Below are 17,900 nucleotides of genomic sequence, written 5' to 3'. Positions count from 1 at the left end.
TTTGGGGGGAGGAAGCAGTGACCTTGGGTAGAAACATAAAAGGGAGAGCAGATTTTGTGGTAAAAGATATCAAAAGTACAGGTATAATTGGAGCTGATTTGTTGATATTTTAAAAACAGAAATCTAAATTTTCACCAGTTTTCATAGGCACAGAGATTATGTGTTGTTCTTCCGGTATCATCCATCTCCTATCAGCCAGAGAGACTGCTAAATCCAGACTGGTAGAGAGATGGGCTTTGCATAGCAAAGTGAAAAACACTATCTGGTTTATTGATCTGTACATTTCTATGCCTGTGTTCTTCGGTTCAACCAGTTTCCTGACTTCCAAGAATTCATAATCTGAGTTCTGTCACGTGTGCAAATGGATCCCTTCCCCCTCTCCTTTCAGACAGGGTTTCTACTATTTTATTTGCCAGTTGCTCACATGCTTCAGGAGTCTTGGACAATGACTGACACCAACATGCAACCACCCTTTCTGAGCCATGGAGTTATACAATAAACGAAAGCAAAATGTAGGCAATTACAAGCAGTAAAAAATTGGTGATTGCACCTAAAAACTCTTTCATCTCCATTTACTGTTTCATATTAAATCTACAGGATAATAATCAAATACTGAAAATTAATAGAAGATAGTTGTCAAGTAAGAGAAGTATATCTAGTCGTATCTAGTCATATGTCTCCCTTTGTAAAACAGGATCTTGAATCTTTGTCACAAGGAGCCATTATCTCCAATACTTTCATGAGAAGTGTTTGGGAAGGATCAACCTATACAATTTCAACAGAATAGTAATTTCTAGGACATGTGCAAGTTTTGGGGGTTGAACCTCAAAGTTCATTGTACCCATGTCCCTGGACTCTAGACAGGTTGTTTGTAGTCACACTGGGCTAATTTCATAGTTGTCAATGATTTTTGTATTGAATTATCTGGATAAGAGCTTTATAATAATCTTGATAACTAACATTTATTTGGCATTTACTGTGCTCCATGTATTTTTTTAAATGTTTTTCTGTAATGTAGTATGTATTTCTCACAACAGCCTCTTTTATATAAGCAAAGGGAAACTGAGGTATAGAGAGAGGTTTACTAACTTGGCCATGGTCATATAGTTAACAATGGACAGAATTGGATTTCAAATGCTTGTAACCACCAAACATGGTCTTTGCATTTGTTTCGTAAAATCTGTCAGTCAGTTCTTTCCTTCCTTCCTTTAGTTATCATTCAGTCATCATTTAGTTATCATTCATTAATTCCTTTATTTAACAAGTAACATATTGAGCACCTACCATGTCCCAGGCAATAGGCACTTCTCAGGAAGGAACTCTGTCAGCAGAAAACGTATAGTCAAACTGAATGGGCAAAAAATGTGGCATTAATGACTTCAGTCAAAGTTGCCACTAAGAGTTTTTGGCTTCTTTACTACTTGAAGTCACTACAATTTTATTTTTATTTTTTTTAAACCTTTTTATTGAGGTATGATTGACCTGTAAAAAGCTGTACATATTTAATATATACAACTCCATGACTTTGGGGATAAGTACATACCCATGAAACCATCACCACCATCGAGGCTATAAAGTTATCCATCACTTCCCAAAGTTTCCTCTCACTACCATTATTATCATTATTATTTTGTGTGTGTATGGGGTAAGAACACTTAACATAAGATCTACCTTCTTAGCAAATTTTAAGTATACAGTACAGTGTTGTTAGCTATAGGCACTAGGCTGTATAGTAGAACTACCATTTTCATTCTCAGGACATTCTGAATTTTGTTTGCTTGTTGTTTTTGCCTTTGACGTGAATGTTGGTTCTTTTTTTTTTTTAAACTTAAAGCTCTTTTGTGTGTTTTTTAAATTTTATTTATTTATTTTTGGCTGCATTGGGTGTTCGTTGCTGTGCACAGGCTTTCTCTGGTTGTGGCGAGTGGGGGGCTACTCTTCATTGCACTGAACTGGCTTCTCTTTTTGTGGATCACAGGCTCTAGGTGCGCGGGCTTCAGTAGTTGTGGCTCGTGAGCTCTAGAGAGCTGGCTCAGTAGTTGTGGCTCACGGGCTTATTTGCTCCGTGGCATGTGGGATCTTCCCAGACCAGGGCTCGAACCCATGTCCCCTGCATTGGCAGGCAGACACTTGATCACTGCGCCACCAGGGAAGTCCTAAAAGTTGGTTCTTATGATGTCGTGTCTTCTGAAACAGAGAAGTGTTATTGGGATATGAGACAACTTCTCTCTAACAACTTCTCTCAAGAAGACAAACTTTATTGTTTGTGGACTTAGGAATAAAATAAACTGTGATATCCATTTTCTACATAGTGCTAAATTGAAAAATGAAGAGGACAGTTTCATTCTAAAGTAGCACGTCATAGCGACTGATTTGACCTTTGGCTTATTGTTCTGTAAGAGTTTGGATGTAGACAACTCTTCTGGACTGCTTCTGTTATTTCTTCAACTGCTGCTATTATCATATCATGCTAGATGTCATGTGCTGATTTCTTGAAGTTCTGTTTAAATTTTTAGCATTATGTTCAAATTCTTAAAAAAAAACCCTCAAAGTCTAAATAATTCTGTCAAAGGATTTTCCAGGCACCGTGCTATTTTTCCATTATCATTTTCTTGATATTCATTGTAGACAGAATGATTTCAAAAATAGCTGTGACATAATCCTTAGCATAATCCTTAATCCTCCTTTGAGTTTTAAAGCATAGTTTAAAAAAAAATGAAGCTTCAACAATCATAGGTCTCTCTCCTCTTACGTAAGGAAAACATAATTAGTACTTTCAAGGCAACTGCCAAGCTGAATCTGGAAATGAAAGAAAATGATTCATTTTATAAAATTCTGAAAGAAAAATGAGCCTGAGGGAAAGCATAAATTAAAAATCAGAAGCCACCCCAAAAGGTCAATTATCTTGCTTCAACCAAAAATATTTATTAATGCTCTCCTTCTGTCATTCCTTTCCACCTCCTCTTCCCTTTACTACCCTACATTCATGTCTTCTTCATCTTTCTCCTCTTCTACTCTCCTCCCCCAAAGGAAGTATGAATAATTTAGATTCTGTGATTTACCAGCTGTACCACACTCTATTTTTCTATAAATAGGTTTTTTCTAAAACAATTTGTACCACTCCCTTCACTCACTTCTTAGGAAAAATTCCTCCATATGTTATTCATTCATAGTTCTGTAAGTAAGTTGATCGAGAATAAAATTCCATTAATTTCTTTAGACTTTTGTGTATAGATCACCATAATTCAGGAAGTCTCCCAGCATCTACCCTGCAGGGTGAGCATTCATTATTAATAAACCTTTCAGTTTCTCAACTGAAATAACTTTAATGTTGGACACCATCTGAATCATACCATATATACTGGGTACTTTTTTTCCCCTAAATACTTCTTATATGTCAGAATTGAAAAGTATCTATCTTAGATATTATCTTATTCCAACTCTCATTTAGTACATCAGAATCCCACAGAAAAGCAACCATGTGCTAGAACTCTCTAAGGACGGAGAACAGAATGCCTCGTCGAAGTTATCCATTAGATACTAACCATCAGTAAAAATGTTTCCCTTAAAATTATATCAAAATATACTTCCCTATACAGCTCTCCCTTTAGTAAAGGTCTCTCCCTTTAGTAAAGCTCTCTCCGTTGGAAACACAATGATGAATATGAATTCCTCTTCCACATTTGTTTAAAAAGCTATGTCTTGCCAATTCTCCAGTTCTCGGTCTTTTAAGATGTTTTACACTTTTCCTCTCGCTCTTGCACTAAATTTTATCATACATCCATTTATCCTCTGAAAATAGATCACCCTTTTAACAAAACTTCTTTTGATTCTTTAGAATGTTATTCCCCAACTTAAAAGAAAAAAAAAAACAGGCAATATTATTGCATCTGACCTTTACATTTATTCTACTGTAAGAAAAAATTATCCTGCCTAAAACCTTTGCGATAACCCCCTTAGTGTTTCAAATAAGATGACTTTAATGTCAGACCTCTCTGATGTTTCATGGGTCACCCAGATGCATGGTGTATGTTCTCTTTATCAAAATAACAATTTTTAAAATTTCCCCTGCTACTGGCACTTATTATCATTCATTAGAATTTTGTTTGTTTTGTTTTGTTTTTTATTTTTTCAAATGACAGTGACATCTGATTTTAATGGATTGTACCAGTAGCTTAGTGTTGCAATCTCAGACTGAATAGATTCTCTCTTGGCCTTGAACTTCATGGAACAGATGGTCAGAGGTTAGCAGTATCGATAATTTTCTAATTCTTTCATATATTTTTACACACTCATTTTTATTAAGCCCTACCATGGTGATACATAGAGCCACATATATCACAGAAATGTGATCTTCTTCATCTTTTTTCTACACAATACCAGAAACTTTGAATCTAGGGTCATCTAATTGTCTTCTCTAAAGGGAAAACATGAACTGTTAATTGGCAAAGGCCCTGCCGCATTGTGATTTAAAGTTTATAATCTTAGTCTCTTTTTTCCATAACCTTTGCTTGATGTTTGAAGAAAAAATTGTCAGTGAGAGACCTTTTACATCTTTTGCAGAAAATAAGTCTGTATGTTTTCTTTGCTTAAAGGGAAGCTGAAGACAAGAGGAAAGGTAAATGAGGCATTGAAATAATATGGAAAGGCAATGGACTCAGAGATAGGATATCTGGATTCAAGTCCCAGGCAGCCAGCATTAACTCTACCTAACTGACCTTGGGCAAGTCATGTTCATCTTTTGTCTTTTGTTATGTCCTCAATACCATGACAGCATTGCCTTAGATCAGTGTTTCCCAAGTGTGTTTTAAAATATTAGTCTCATGTCTGTGTCACATGAAAAGAATCTACAGTCAAATTGAAATTCTACAACCTGTATCTCACCTCTTTTGTAGATTCTCAACAAACTTTAGCGTATATAAGGGTCTATGAAGTCCTCCAGTCAAGGAACTAATTTAACTTTGGTACCCTAACTTTCAAATATATTTTACTGTGGAACTTTTTTTCTTAAGTAATGCTTATGAAATACCTAGAACTAGTGTTCACTGGAGTCACTCTGGGATATGCTATGTGTGAGCATCTCCTATTTTTATTCCAAAGTGTGCATCCTATGGTAAGGACATTAAATGGATTTGGGGAAGATGAGTAGAAACAAGATAATTGTCTGAATGAGTATTAGTTGTGAGGACCCACTATCACCTTGTTTCATCCAAATATCAATAAGAAAATCACCTTGAAGACCATGCAAATATGTAGGAGTTATCTGAATAATGAAGAGGATTTTAAAACACTTTCATTGTTTAGGCCAACCTTAAGTAAGAACCAAAAGCTATAACTGTCCCTGCACATGGCTCTTTCCTACCACCAACACACTGCTTCCTCCTTAAGAAGATCTTTCACCCACAGCACCTCCTCACTCCAACACTTGAGAGATGGATAGGGCAGTCATTACTGCTGTTCTTATTTTCCGGAAGAGAAAGTTAGAACTCAAAGATGCAAAGACTTTTCCAATATTACATAACTAATAAATTGTGAGATTGGATTCAGACCTAGATATCAATTTTCTAAAGCCACATTCCTTTCAGCTGTTTACTCAACCCCCCTGGTTCTCGATCTTGGTTTCACATTTGAATCTCATAGTAAGTTCTTGAACGCTATGGATGCCCAGGCCTCAATCAACCCTGAATAATCAAATCAGAATCTCTGGAGTAGGAGCCATGCCTCATTTTCATTTTTTTTTTTTTAAGTTTTCCAAACAATTCTAATGTGTAGCCAGGTTAAGAACCATAATTCTACCTTAACCTAATCACATCCTACGCCACTCTGCTGCCACTCCATTGCTTCTCCTGAGGGTGGCTTCTGAGGTAATGCTCATTCCATCAAGCTGGTATAGCATCATTTAGCAATTTCCAGTCATGGGCTAAAAGGCATTAGAAATAGTTAACCCTTCAGACTCTGTCTCCAGTAGTTAGATTACCTTCTGAAACACCAGGGGGAAAACATTTTGGATAATTATTTCTTGAACTCCCTTTTAATTTGTCTCACATACAATAAAATTGCAATGTAATGCAAATGCAATGATATATTTTATTTAAGGGTTTAAGGGCTCTATTTATAAAGGGACTTGATATAAAGGGTTAAAGCCTTCCGTTATATTGTTTATTCCTTTTGCTTGTATTCAGTTTATAGAACTTACTCTGTAGTCATCATATATCAGTACATAGTGTAAAGCGGTGGTTTTAAAATTCTTTAACAGCACCCCCCATCAGTAAAACACAAAAAGTTGTCTTTAATATATGTATATTTCTCTACTTTAGATTGCATTCATATATTGTTATGGTAATATATACATTTTATTTTAAACCATACACAAGAAATAGAAAGATGAAGATCGATGTGATAAATATTAATAGAAGTTCAAACATTTCTTCCTGTACCCAGCTGATTGCCCTGGGGTTCCTATCATACGGTCTATTTGGTGACCACTGCTATAGAGGAAGCAGGAGTCAATCAAGACATCAGTGGCACTTTCTCTCTCTCTCTCTATGCAATGAAAGGTGAAGAAATGCATTAATGGGACTTCCCTGATGGCACAATGGTTAAGAATCCACCTGCCAGTGCAGGGGACATGGGTTCCATCCCTGATCCTTGAAGGTCCCACATGCCGCGGAGCAACTAAGCCCGTGCACCACAACTACTGAGCCTGCCCTCTAGAGCCCGCAAGCCACAACTACTGAGCCCGTGTGCCACAACTACTGAAGCCCACTCACCTAGAGCCCATGCTCTGCAACCAAAAGAAGCCACCGCAATGAGAAGCCCGTGCACCGCAAGGAAGAGTAGCCCCTGCTCGCCACAACTAGAGAAAGCCCACGCGTAGCAACAAAGACCCAACACAGCCAAAGATAAATTAATTAATTTTAAAAAATAAATGCTACATAAATAGTTTTTTAAAAAAGAAATGCATTAATGATTAATGGAGGAGGAAGAAATTTGCACTGCTGGAGCTCTGATTATGTCCCTTATAAGCTGATGTGAGCCAGTGTTCACATTTTGTACCAGCCTTTCATTCTTCTACCCCATGCCTGACACAGAGTGAGTGTCCAGTAAATGTGTATTGTGGATTGAATGACCTTCATTCCTTACCCTTCCCTCTCTGACTCAACACAGTTGTAAAATAGAAGCTCAACATAAATGCCTCATTCTTCGCATAACATAGGGAATTTTGGTTGCTTTTCCTTTGATATGCCACATTGTTTTGCTTTTTTTTGTTTTTTGCAGTACGCGGGCCTCTCACTGTTGCGGCCTCTCCCGTTGCGGAGCACAGGCTCTGGACACGCAGGCCTAGCGGCCACGGCTCACGGGCCCAGCCGCTCCGCGGCATGTGGGATCCTCCCGGACCGGGACACGAACCCGCGTCCCCTGCACTGGCAGGCAGACTCCCAACCACTGCGCCACCAGGGAAGCCCCCACATTGTTTTTTTTAACTTATTTAGTGGATTGTTTCAACATTTATTAAGTGCCTACTGTTTACCCTGTGTCAGCTGGGGGAATACAAAGATGAAAACATCTAATCATTGCCCTTGAGAAGGTCAGCCTTTGAGATGGAAAGAGGCACTGCAGGAGTAAGTGTTGTACGAGATCAGTTTCACAGGAAGAACCCTGAACAGGAAGAAACTATTTCCAGCATTAGGATCAGCAAAAGCACTATGTCTGATTTTGATGTTTGATCGTTATTCGTACGCTGCTGTATGTTATACAGTGTCTTTTCAGGTTCATGGTATCATTTCTTTCTCATAAACACAAGTAAATCAGCAAATAAATCAATATTATCCCCATTTTACATATAAGAAAATTAAAACTCAGTAAATATGTTAACTGGCCAAAATTCATAAAACTAGAAATTGATAGCAGATCTGAGTCTACTTTCAAAATTACTCTCATTGTATACCAGGTGGCCTTCATTTCTAAAAAACACCTAGGTTTAAAATATGGCTATTGGGCATCCCTGGTGGTGCAGTGGTTGAGAGTCCGCCTGCTGATGCAGGGGACGCAGGTTCATGCCCCAGTCTGGGAAGATCCCACATGCCGCGGAGCAGCTGGGCCTGTGAGCCATGGCCGCTGAGCCTGCGCGTCCGGAGCCTGGGCTCCGCAACGGGGGAGGCCACAGCAGTGAGAGGCCCGCGTACCACAAAAAATATATATATATATAAAATATGGCTATTATTTCTCATAAATTTAAGTTAAGTCACTGGGCACGAGAAATCAACTTCCTTCTTTCCTATTCCAATTTTCCATTACTCATGAGGTCTTGCTATGTGTGTCTCATAAAGAGGTCACCACACTTAGTTTCTGTTCTCCCTTACTTAAGGTTTTTGTTCCTATTCATTTGAAAAATAGAGTTAATTTTGTTCTAACCATAACTAATTTTGTTCTAACCATAATTAACCATAGTTAATTTTGTTCTAACCATCTCATTGCTGAAAAGATGAAAAATAAGAAAATATTTATTATCCAGAGATAACCATTATTAACGTTTCTCATGTATTCACAGTTATTTTTAAAACAAATTTTATTATAGCAGTTCATTGCAATGGACTGCAGAGATTTCAGTCTTTACTTTATGCATATTTCTTTTCATACCATTGACGTTACTACATTAGATTGGCCCCCTTTTTAAGTTATTTTACAATATGGTGATCATCTACTTTGTCTTCTCTTTTAAAGTTAACTTTGGAGTTTGTGATGTTTTCTTCCAGTGTTTCTAGAGTCTCACATTTCCTTGTACTATGTCTTAGTACAATTTTTATGTCCCTAATACCTCCCAGTTTGTCTCACTACATTGCTATTCCTGAATGAATATGGAAAGGTCAGTATGTTGCCATCTGTACATTGCTCATTTCTCCTTATCGCACCCTCTCATGCCCGCACACCTCCCACCTTTGTACCATCACATATGTACTTGCTAACACTTATTTGAATTCCCACAACACTTGCCATGTTCCCTTCTTGCAAGTCTCCTGGCACCTCTTTCTTCAACTGGTTTGCCCTCTTCTGTCAGCATCGTGCTCCAGTTCAGTGCTCCCTCTTCCATTCGAGAGAATGAGTCATCTCACCTCCAACCTCTCTCTCTTGGCCTCAGTCCTCTGTCCTATTGAAATACATGGCCAGGCTGCACACATGTCCCCCGCTCTGTGTAGCACACCCCACAGAAACACTTCATTCAAATGCACATGATTTTTTTTTTCTGAAACCAGGCCAGTTGCTCAGTGTTCACCATTATAGGCAGATACTTGATGCAAAAGAAAAAAGGAAAAGGAAAAGACAATGGAAAACAATGACAAGAGCAACCAGCCAATCAGTATAATGTCCCTTCTCTCTGTGTACAGTCAGCTCCAGCTGTAGGCCCTTTATCTTGAGAGTTCAGAGGATAATGCACACATATAATTACCCCAAATAAACCCACTTTCGTGAAAAACATTTTGAAGACTTCAGCACAAAAGAGCACTTTTGGGTCCAGATCCTATACTATTCTGAATTTTTAAAAAGACCACACAGAAGCCTCATCAACAGTTCTCTAATTAAACTCATCAGTTCACAGATGTTTACAGGAAAATGCTCAGCGAAAATTTTCACCAAGAATTCCTGTTTCCTGAGAAGAGAGATGGATGATGCCAAGAGTAATAGTAACAAGAGCTCACATTAATAAGTAATGAGCCTGCCACTTTACATAGGTCAATACATTTAAATCAATAACCCTTTTGAGGCAGTGATTATTCTCATACCTATTTTACGGAAGCCAAAACTGAGGCTAAGTAGGTTAAATAAGTTTCCCAAAGTCACACAGCTAGGTAGTGCCAGGAACAGGATGAGTCCTGGTTTGCATGACTCAAAAGCATGTGTTCTTAATCACTACGTATTGCTGCCACCGCCTCTACCATGACGAAAATCAGTGTAAATTTTCCAACATTTCATAGTCACCAAACAAAAACTGACTGAACTACCACTATTTTAAATTACCAGTATTTTCCCCAATATCCTCTCTTTCCTCACTCCTCACCTCCAACTTTTCCTCAACTTCTGTTTTCTGCTCTAAAGATTTTCCTGGTGGTCTGAGAGTCTGTTAAGGCAGTCATTCTCAGAAAACACACTTAAAGATAACATCCCCCCCCCCCCAAAAAAAAAAAAAAAAAAAAAAAAAAAAGTTAACATCTTCTAGACTGTTTCAAGGCCCAACTTAAAAATGGAAAAAGTGCAGTTGAATATACACTGGCCACATCTCTTTTTCACTGATAATCTAATGAGCTGTGTGCTTTCTGTACCCTGGAGAAAGAGACAATGAGCCCTGTCAGAAACAGAGCTTTTGTGCCACGTGTAGTCTAATCCAGTTGTTTTCTAGCCTTTAGGGTCTTTATATGTTGGCTTGTGATCCTCACTGTTTATGCCAGCAAATACCTCCTCTCTTCTCTTTTTTCAATGTAGATGTTTCTGGGGTGCATGGTCACCATATTCAGAGCCACCTTAAGCAACCATTGTTTAAGAGAAAACACCCACTTCCATACACATTTTAAACCATTGTATATGAGCATTATTTGTAAATATTCATTATCTAGGTACAAGTGGTACTGCCCTTAACAAAGTGATTAATCAGGCTTCCCCGGTGGCGCAGTGGTTGAGAGTCCGCCTGCCGATGCAGGGGACGCGGGTTCGTGCCCCGGTCTGGGAAGATCCCACATGCCGCGGAGCGGCTGGGCCCGTGAGCCATGGCCGCTGAGCCTGTGCGTCCGAAGCCTGTGCTCCGCAACGGGAGGGGCCGCAACAGTGAGAAGCCTGCATACCGCAAAAAAAAAAAGTGATTAATCAAATATACAAGAAGGTTTTGAAGAAACATATATATATCAAACTACTTTCCATTTTACTTATTTATTTTTTGACTTTGTCAGTGTATTTGGCTGATGTCACCACTGGATTAAGCAAGAAGGGTAATGATTACTCAGGCTTTTATAACACTTAGGAATTCACATGACTTCTATATGTAAACTTGGAAAGAGACTCTTCTCCTAAAGGAAGAAAGAATAGGTGATGTAAGCCCTAGGTTTCAATGAACCAACACTCAAGGGCCGTCTCATTTTCGTCTTTTCAGGACGACGGTGATCCAACTGATGGCTTTGCCACATGGGGTCTGTGTGACCTATTTGTTGCAAGTTAACTGCTTCAAATGTCAGTTTTTCTCACCGGTAAAATGGGCCTAATTATTCATGTCTACCTATAACCAGGAGCTATAACCAGGACCAATTATATGACTTATGTCAAAATATATACATAGTACTTCCAAGATATATGACATAGAGGTGTTAAATAAATGTTAGCTCTTATTATTATTACTGTCATTTTTGTTATTTCTCTGTCTATAACTAAAGGCTGCCATCATCAACTGTGTTCCCCATGCCTGTAGCCCCTCTACATTCCCACTCTATATGGGTCTATTCTTCTATCCATTCATTCCATAAACAGCTATGTTCTAATAGAATGTGAGTCTCATGGGAGCAGGGGCTGTGTCCATCTGGAGGAAGCAGTGTAGATGAGTGGTTAAGAGCATGGTCCCTGGAGCCAAACTGCTTGGCTTTGAATTCTGCCTCTACTACAATTTGATCAATGACTTTGGGCAAGTTCCTTAACTTCTTGGAGGCATGCTTTTCTCATCTGTAAAATGAAAGTGATCATAATAGCCAGCACATAGGTTATTGTGGGGCTTTATCGTGTTAATATACGTAAAATAATTTAGAGTAGTGCCTGACATGTAATAAGGCTGTATGTGTCTGCTATGATGTTGATTATCATTCTTATTTTTTATCACTATATCTCTAACATGTAGAACAGTGACTGACACATAATAGGTATGCAATAAATATTTGATCAATGAATAAACAAGTGCTAGACACTGGAAATATATAAGATTTACAAGAATGTCACTTGTCTAGAAGAGAACTGTAGGAACCGGTAGAGAGGCTTACAGCTTACTGGAGAGCTCATGGTCAGCAGTCAGGTTCAGTTCCCTCCTGTTCCAGGGTCCCTAACCTGGGCTACACCACCAAAGGATTAACTGACACATGGAATTTATATAGCAACGTGAAGCAAAAATAAAAAGCAATGCTACGAGCTATTAAATGACTAAAGTGCTGATTAGATAGTACAGAGAATATGTAGGAATCCAATCTATTGTATTTATTTACATTTATATTACATTTATTTGAATTCCACATCATTTCAGCAGGAACCAACTAAAGAATTGCTTCATAAAAAAATAGGAGCCAAATAAGGATAACCTAGGTATGCAAAATATTTCCTAAATATTTGAAAACCATTTAAGAGAAGTGTTGCAAAGACCCACTGTAAGCCACTGCCATGAAGTAGTAGTAATTGCTCAGGTATCACAGGCTTTTCTGTCCAATAACAAAAGAGGAGTGGCTGTTAAAGCCTATAGCATTAAGGTACTCTTGAACTTGTTCACCTGAAAAGTTCTGTGTTCCAACATTAGCACTCTTTCCTTAGAAAATAGACTCATGTTAAATGACATTTTGATGCGAACAGTTTTTAAAGTGAGAAAAGCCAAGTTTGGTGAAGCCGTGGGAAATGGGGGCTCTCGTATAATTGTGGTCTAAGAGTAAACTGGTTCATGTTTCCAAAGGGCACTTTGGACATAGGTATCAGAGCGCTTATAATATTCATATACTTTGTCCAGCGTTCGTTTGTATGAGTTATCCTGAAGAAGTCATCAAAGTGGTGTACAAATATAGAAAAAAGTTTATTGCAACATCATTTATAATAGAATAAAATTAGAACCAACATAAACATGCTTTAGTAAGAGATTAGTTAAATCATTATGTTATAGCCATGCAGCACAGTGCTTTGTAGGAAACAAAACTCATGTTGTTGAAGTACATTCATGTTAGAGGCAAATGTTCACTCCAAGTTAAAAAGCAGGTTCTAAAACAGTGTGTGTAATATGGTCACAGTCGTTTAAAGAAATATATCCATGTAGGGAGATTAGGGATAATATTTATTTTCTTCTGCTGTTTTTGTTTGTTTTCTTCAATGGATGTGTATTACTTCTGTAATCACAATCACTATAGCATAAGAAGGACATTTGACCCCTTTGTTCCTTTTTCCACAAAGAGTATTCTGATTTCTATTATAAAATATCGTTTCCTCTTAGAAAAAGGCAGAAGCAACCTTGTTTTTTAGCACCAACAACTGCACCTTATCTGCTTTGGCTAATGCCTTTAATCTATCTGTTCTGTCAAAGTGTGATATAGATACTGGACTGTAATGATTGCAATTTAATCTTTACATAAGTCATAATTTTGTACATCTTCTTGCCTGAATAGTTCTCTTCACCTGCATAGATTTGGCTCTAATAATGAATGTTTTCCCCTTTCAGGTAAACAATTACAGTTTAGAAGAAGTAACACATGAAGAGGCGGTAGCAATATTGAAGAACACATCAGATGTAGTTTATCTAAAAGTTGGCAAAGCCACCACCATTTATATGACTGATCCTTACGGCCCACCTGATATTACTCACTGTAAGTACCACGCTCGGTGTCATCTTTGAACAGCATGCCAGGTTTGCAAAATCGGAATTCTACAAAGCTTGGCAAAGTCCTCTACTTGCACCTTCGCTCTTTTTAGCCTGTGGAAATACTTCACGGGGATCCTGCACTTGACTCCCCAGTTGCCTTGGAGGCCTTACCTGATGAGTTGTCAGATTCACCCTTATGGAAAGACTTGATGATGTATGTTATGGACAGTGTGATTACAATAGCATAGGGGCAACACATTTTTTCAATTTATTTTATTGAGGTATAGTTGATTTACAATGTTGTGTTAATTGCCGCTATACACCAAAGTGATTCAGTTATACATATATATATATATACACATTATTTTCATATTCCTTTTTACATGGTTTATCACAGGATATTGAATATAGTTCTCTGTGCTATACAGTAGGACTTCATTGCTTGTGCATTCTATATATAATAGTTTGCATCTGCTAATCCCAAACTCCCAACCCATCCCTCCCCCAACCCCTCCTCCCTTGGCAATCACACGTCTGTTTGCTATGTCTGTGAGTCTGTTTCTGTTTCATAGATAGGTTCATTTGTGTCATATTTTAGATTCCACATATAAGTGATATCATATGGTATTTGTCTTTCTCTTTCTGACTTACTTAGTATGATGATCTCTAGGTCCATCCGTGTTGCTGCAAATGGCATTATTTCATTCTTTTACATGGCTGAGTAGTATTCCAAGGAGCAATGCATTTTTAAAGTCTGTTTCTCAAGCCCCTGAAGGATGATAGCTCTCATGTCCTAATAGTTTCTCTTCCTAGTTCAAATCTATATAGCCACAGAGTGGAAAAGAGGGACAGGCAAAATAAACCAGAGATAGCACTGTGCTTCTTCCTGGGGGAAAGGATCTTGCCGTCAATTGGTGAAATCATAATCCTTAATAACTATCATTATAGTTACCTTTACCAGAATTTGATATATTGGCAAGGAAGCCAGAGAAAATTGTTGATCACTATGGCAGTGGAGATGGGGTGGAGGTGCGTGCTTCTAGGGCAACAAATAACAATAAGATGCTCTACTGCATCCTCACAAAGTCCACTGCTGCATAAGCCCCGTGTTTTCCCCTCTTCTTAATAGGTCAACAAGAAGATTCTGTCCCTGGGGACTAGATTTAGAAGCAATTCATTTCTTTGATGTGAGTTTAAGGGATAGTTTTGTCAGCATGAGTAAATGTGCTCATTCTGAAATTTTGAGAAACCAGTTGTGAGGCTGGGAACTCAGAATGTCTTCAGGACCTGTCATTAATTAGTACTGTGGTCTTAAGCAAGTTGTTTGACCTCTCTTAGATTTGGACGTTTCTCTTGAAATTTAAATGTTGAATGATTTTGTTATCTGCCCATTACATTAGCTATTGCTTTTCTTAATGGTGATTCTAAAATGACTTGCCCCAAAATATGTCTTTTTGTCAAGCAGGCAGTAAGATGAGATCAGCCTTACCTCAGGATGTGAAAGAGTGTTAACTTTCAGAGTTTTTCAAACTGGATAAATTTAGAAAAATCTGTCTTGAGGCTCTGTGAGCCTCTTCTTGAAGGGCATATAAGATCAACGTCAAAGAGAAAAAGGAGAAAACAAAACTTGCTATTCAATTCAAGAAATGTGTATTGAGTAATTTCAATACATGCAAGACACCTTGTAAGGTAATATGTGTGATACAAAGGAGATAAAATCATGGCCTTCATTGAAAGGAAGGCTAATGCAGATATATAAATAGTAGCAATATTTGGCAAACTGAGAGGGATGTACATGCTATGAGACAGGTAAAAATATATGTCCTTTGGGCACTCAAAGTAAAGGGATATCAACTGTCTTCGGAAGATCAGAAAAATCTTTATGCAGAGGGTGGCGTTTGAATTTTATCTTGAAAAATTGGATGAGATTTCGGTATCAGAGATGAGATAGGAGAGAGAAGTTGCAGGTAGCTGGTAGAGTGGAGCAAAGGTACAGATGTTGGGGAGAACAGGCCTTATTTAAGGACCATAGGAGATTCATAAGGGGGGATATTGAAATGAGTCAATCTTGTAAGCATGGTGAAAGGGAGAATTTATATTCAATACAGTAGTGGCAATGGAGAGTGTGTAAGCAAGAGAACAGCATGATCAGACCTGGATTTCTCAATGTATAAAATGGATTTTGGGAAAGAACAGCAGCAGGAGAGCCAGTTAGGAGGCTTTTCAGTCACCCAAAAGGGGGATGAATTAGGGTGCAGGAACAGAAGAGAAAGGCCAGAGTTAGCCTGTCTGGCATGGGAGTAGAGCATATTTAGGGATTAAAGTCTTATACAAGAACTTGCTCCTAAGAGCCTTCTGCTTTTGATGGTTTGATATTAATTACATGAAAAGAATGCGAGCTCTGCAATTAAAAAGCTAACATTTTTATTTCAATAGAAAATTAATCATTGTTCTGAAAATATGAGTGCTGGGTCTCTCCTCCAGTTTTTCTCTTCACCTAATTATACGAACTGGGCTTACAGATATAACTGTTATTACATCTTTCCAATCCTAAAGGTCACCATGTGCTTGTACATATTAAATGCAAACAAACAGCAACTCCCTCCTCTTGAAGGATCAGAATATTCTTAGCGGGTAGCAAAGCCTTTCTATTTTTAACAGAACTGTAGCATGACACATTGAATCAGCCACATAACAGATTTCTTTTCTTTTCTTTCACCCCTTAGCTTATTCTCCACCAATGGGAAACCATCTTCTCTCTGGCAACAATGGCACTTTAGAATACAAAACCTCCCTGCCGCCCATCTCTCCAGGAAGGTACTCACCAATTCCAAAGCACATGCTTGTTGAAGACGATTATACCAGGTCAGATATGCTTTTGGTTAATTGGGTTTGCGATCATTACAAGGAAGAAATTGCATTTGCCTAACATGGCAGCTGTTGCTTCTCAGCCCCATTCAAACTTATGATAGTCTCACCTCAAGTGGAAATCTGCCGAGACTTATAAACATGTGTCCATTGTCATCTGTTGGGAGCAAAAACCGCAAATTCTTTGTGGAGAAGTAGTAATAGACACACAGCCATCACCTTGCAATCTGTTAGGACTTTCGATATCTAACAACATTTGAGCTTTACAGCTATACTGTAAGATAGGTATCATTACTCAAAGACAGAAGATGGCTGAGGTTCAGAAAGAAGGAAGTAGCATAGCAGTATGTACGAGTCCCCTTGTAACCACATATCTGGTTCGTAGAAGAGTCAGAACTGAAAAGCTCTGGGGTTTTTTTTTACTCTAAATTCCATGTTCTTGCCACCAACGGCTACACACAGTTCACTGGAACTGAGGCTTCAGTCAGTCCTCCCTCGTGTGCAGTAACTACAGGTGGAAAGGAAAGGAGTGAAATTAACTCCAAATGGTTTGAATTTAATATATCTCAGTCTCAAAGGGGAACAGCACGGGATTTTAGGACACAGCACAGAACCACATGGCTAACCCCACAAAACAAAACTACATTTAGGGCTTCCCTGGTGGCACAGTGGTTAAGAATCCGCCTGTCAATGCTGGGGACACGGGTTCGAGCCCTGGTCGGGGAAAATCCCGCATGCTGCGAGCACCTAAGCCTGTGCGCCACAACTACAGAGCCTGTACTCTAGAGCCCGTGCTCCGCAACAAGAGAAGCCACCACAATGAATAGCCCACACACCCCAACGAAGAGTAGCCCCCGCTCGCCGCAACTAGAGAAAGCCCGCACGCAGCAACAATGACCCAACGCAGCCAAAAATAAATTAATTAATTAGTTTTTTTAAAAAAACCAAATTTAGCTGGCATGCCTCTGAAAAAGTCAGGTCTGACAGTTCAGAGAAGACCAACTTAGTTTACATCATGGTCACTGGTCAGGATTAAGTAACTTTTGGATGATGAACAAATGAATGAATGAAGGGGTGGATGAATAATAGGAAAGGTACATTTTTTCTTTTTTATCTTTAAATGTTTTTGTTCCAAAGTAATGCGTGCTCACTGCATTTGGTGAGGTAATGCAAAGATTTTCAAGAAACAAAAATCTCCCTCAAGCCCGGCAAGGTTCCCAGTGTGGCATTCTGGCTTGAACCGTGCATACCTTTTCTGTGTTCATACAGACGTGTACAAAGCATACTCAGATGTAGGTGGGGTTTGACATTGTTTTTACAAAATAAGTTTGTATTTTACACATTGCTTTGCAACTTGCTTTTCTCATTGAGAAAAACTTTTACCCAAGATGAGATTGCATACGGATATGTACACTTTTTTTCTGAAAATGTTTGTGTGGAAAAGCGATACAGA

At 38.5% G+C, this 17,900-nt stretch overlaps 1 protein-coding gene across 2 annotated transcripts in view; it reads left to right on the top strand.

The window, feature by feature from the left end:
• Positions 1-17,900, top strand: part of DLG2 (discs large MAGUK scaffold protein 2) — a 783,758-nt gene that overhangs the window by 268,439 nt on the left and 497,419 nt on the right. For both annotated transcript variants that reach the window (XM_024763574.1, XM_024763575.1), the window contains 2 exons: positions 13,439-13,583; positions 16,306-16,444. In XM_024763574.1, the coding sequence (XP_024619342.1) occupies positions 13,439-13,583; positions 16,306-16,444 (284 nt within the window). The remainder of the gene's footprint in view (positions 1-13,438; positions 13,584-16,305; positions 16,445-17,900) is intronic.

Source organism: Neophocaena asiaeorientalis, unplaced genomic scaffold, assembly GCF_003031525.2.
Source record: "Neophocaena asiaeorientalis asiaeorientalis breed wild unplaced genomic scaffold, Neophocaena_asiaeorientalis_V1.1 scaffold23, whole genome shotgun sequence".
NCBI lineage: Eukaryota > Metazoa > Chordata > Mammalia > Artiodactyla > Phocoenidae > Neophocaena > Neophocaena asiaeorientalis.
The sequence above is the reverse complement of the archived record's forward strand: the minus strand, read 5'-3'. Positions and strand labels throughout refer to the sequence as shown.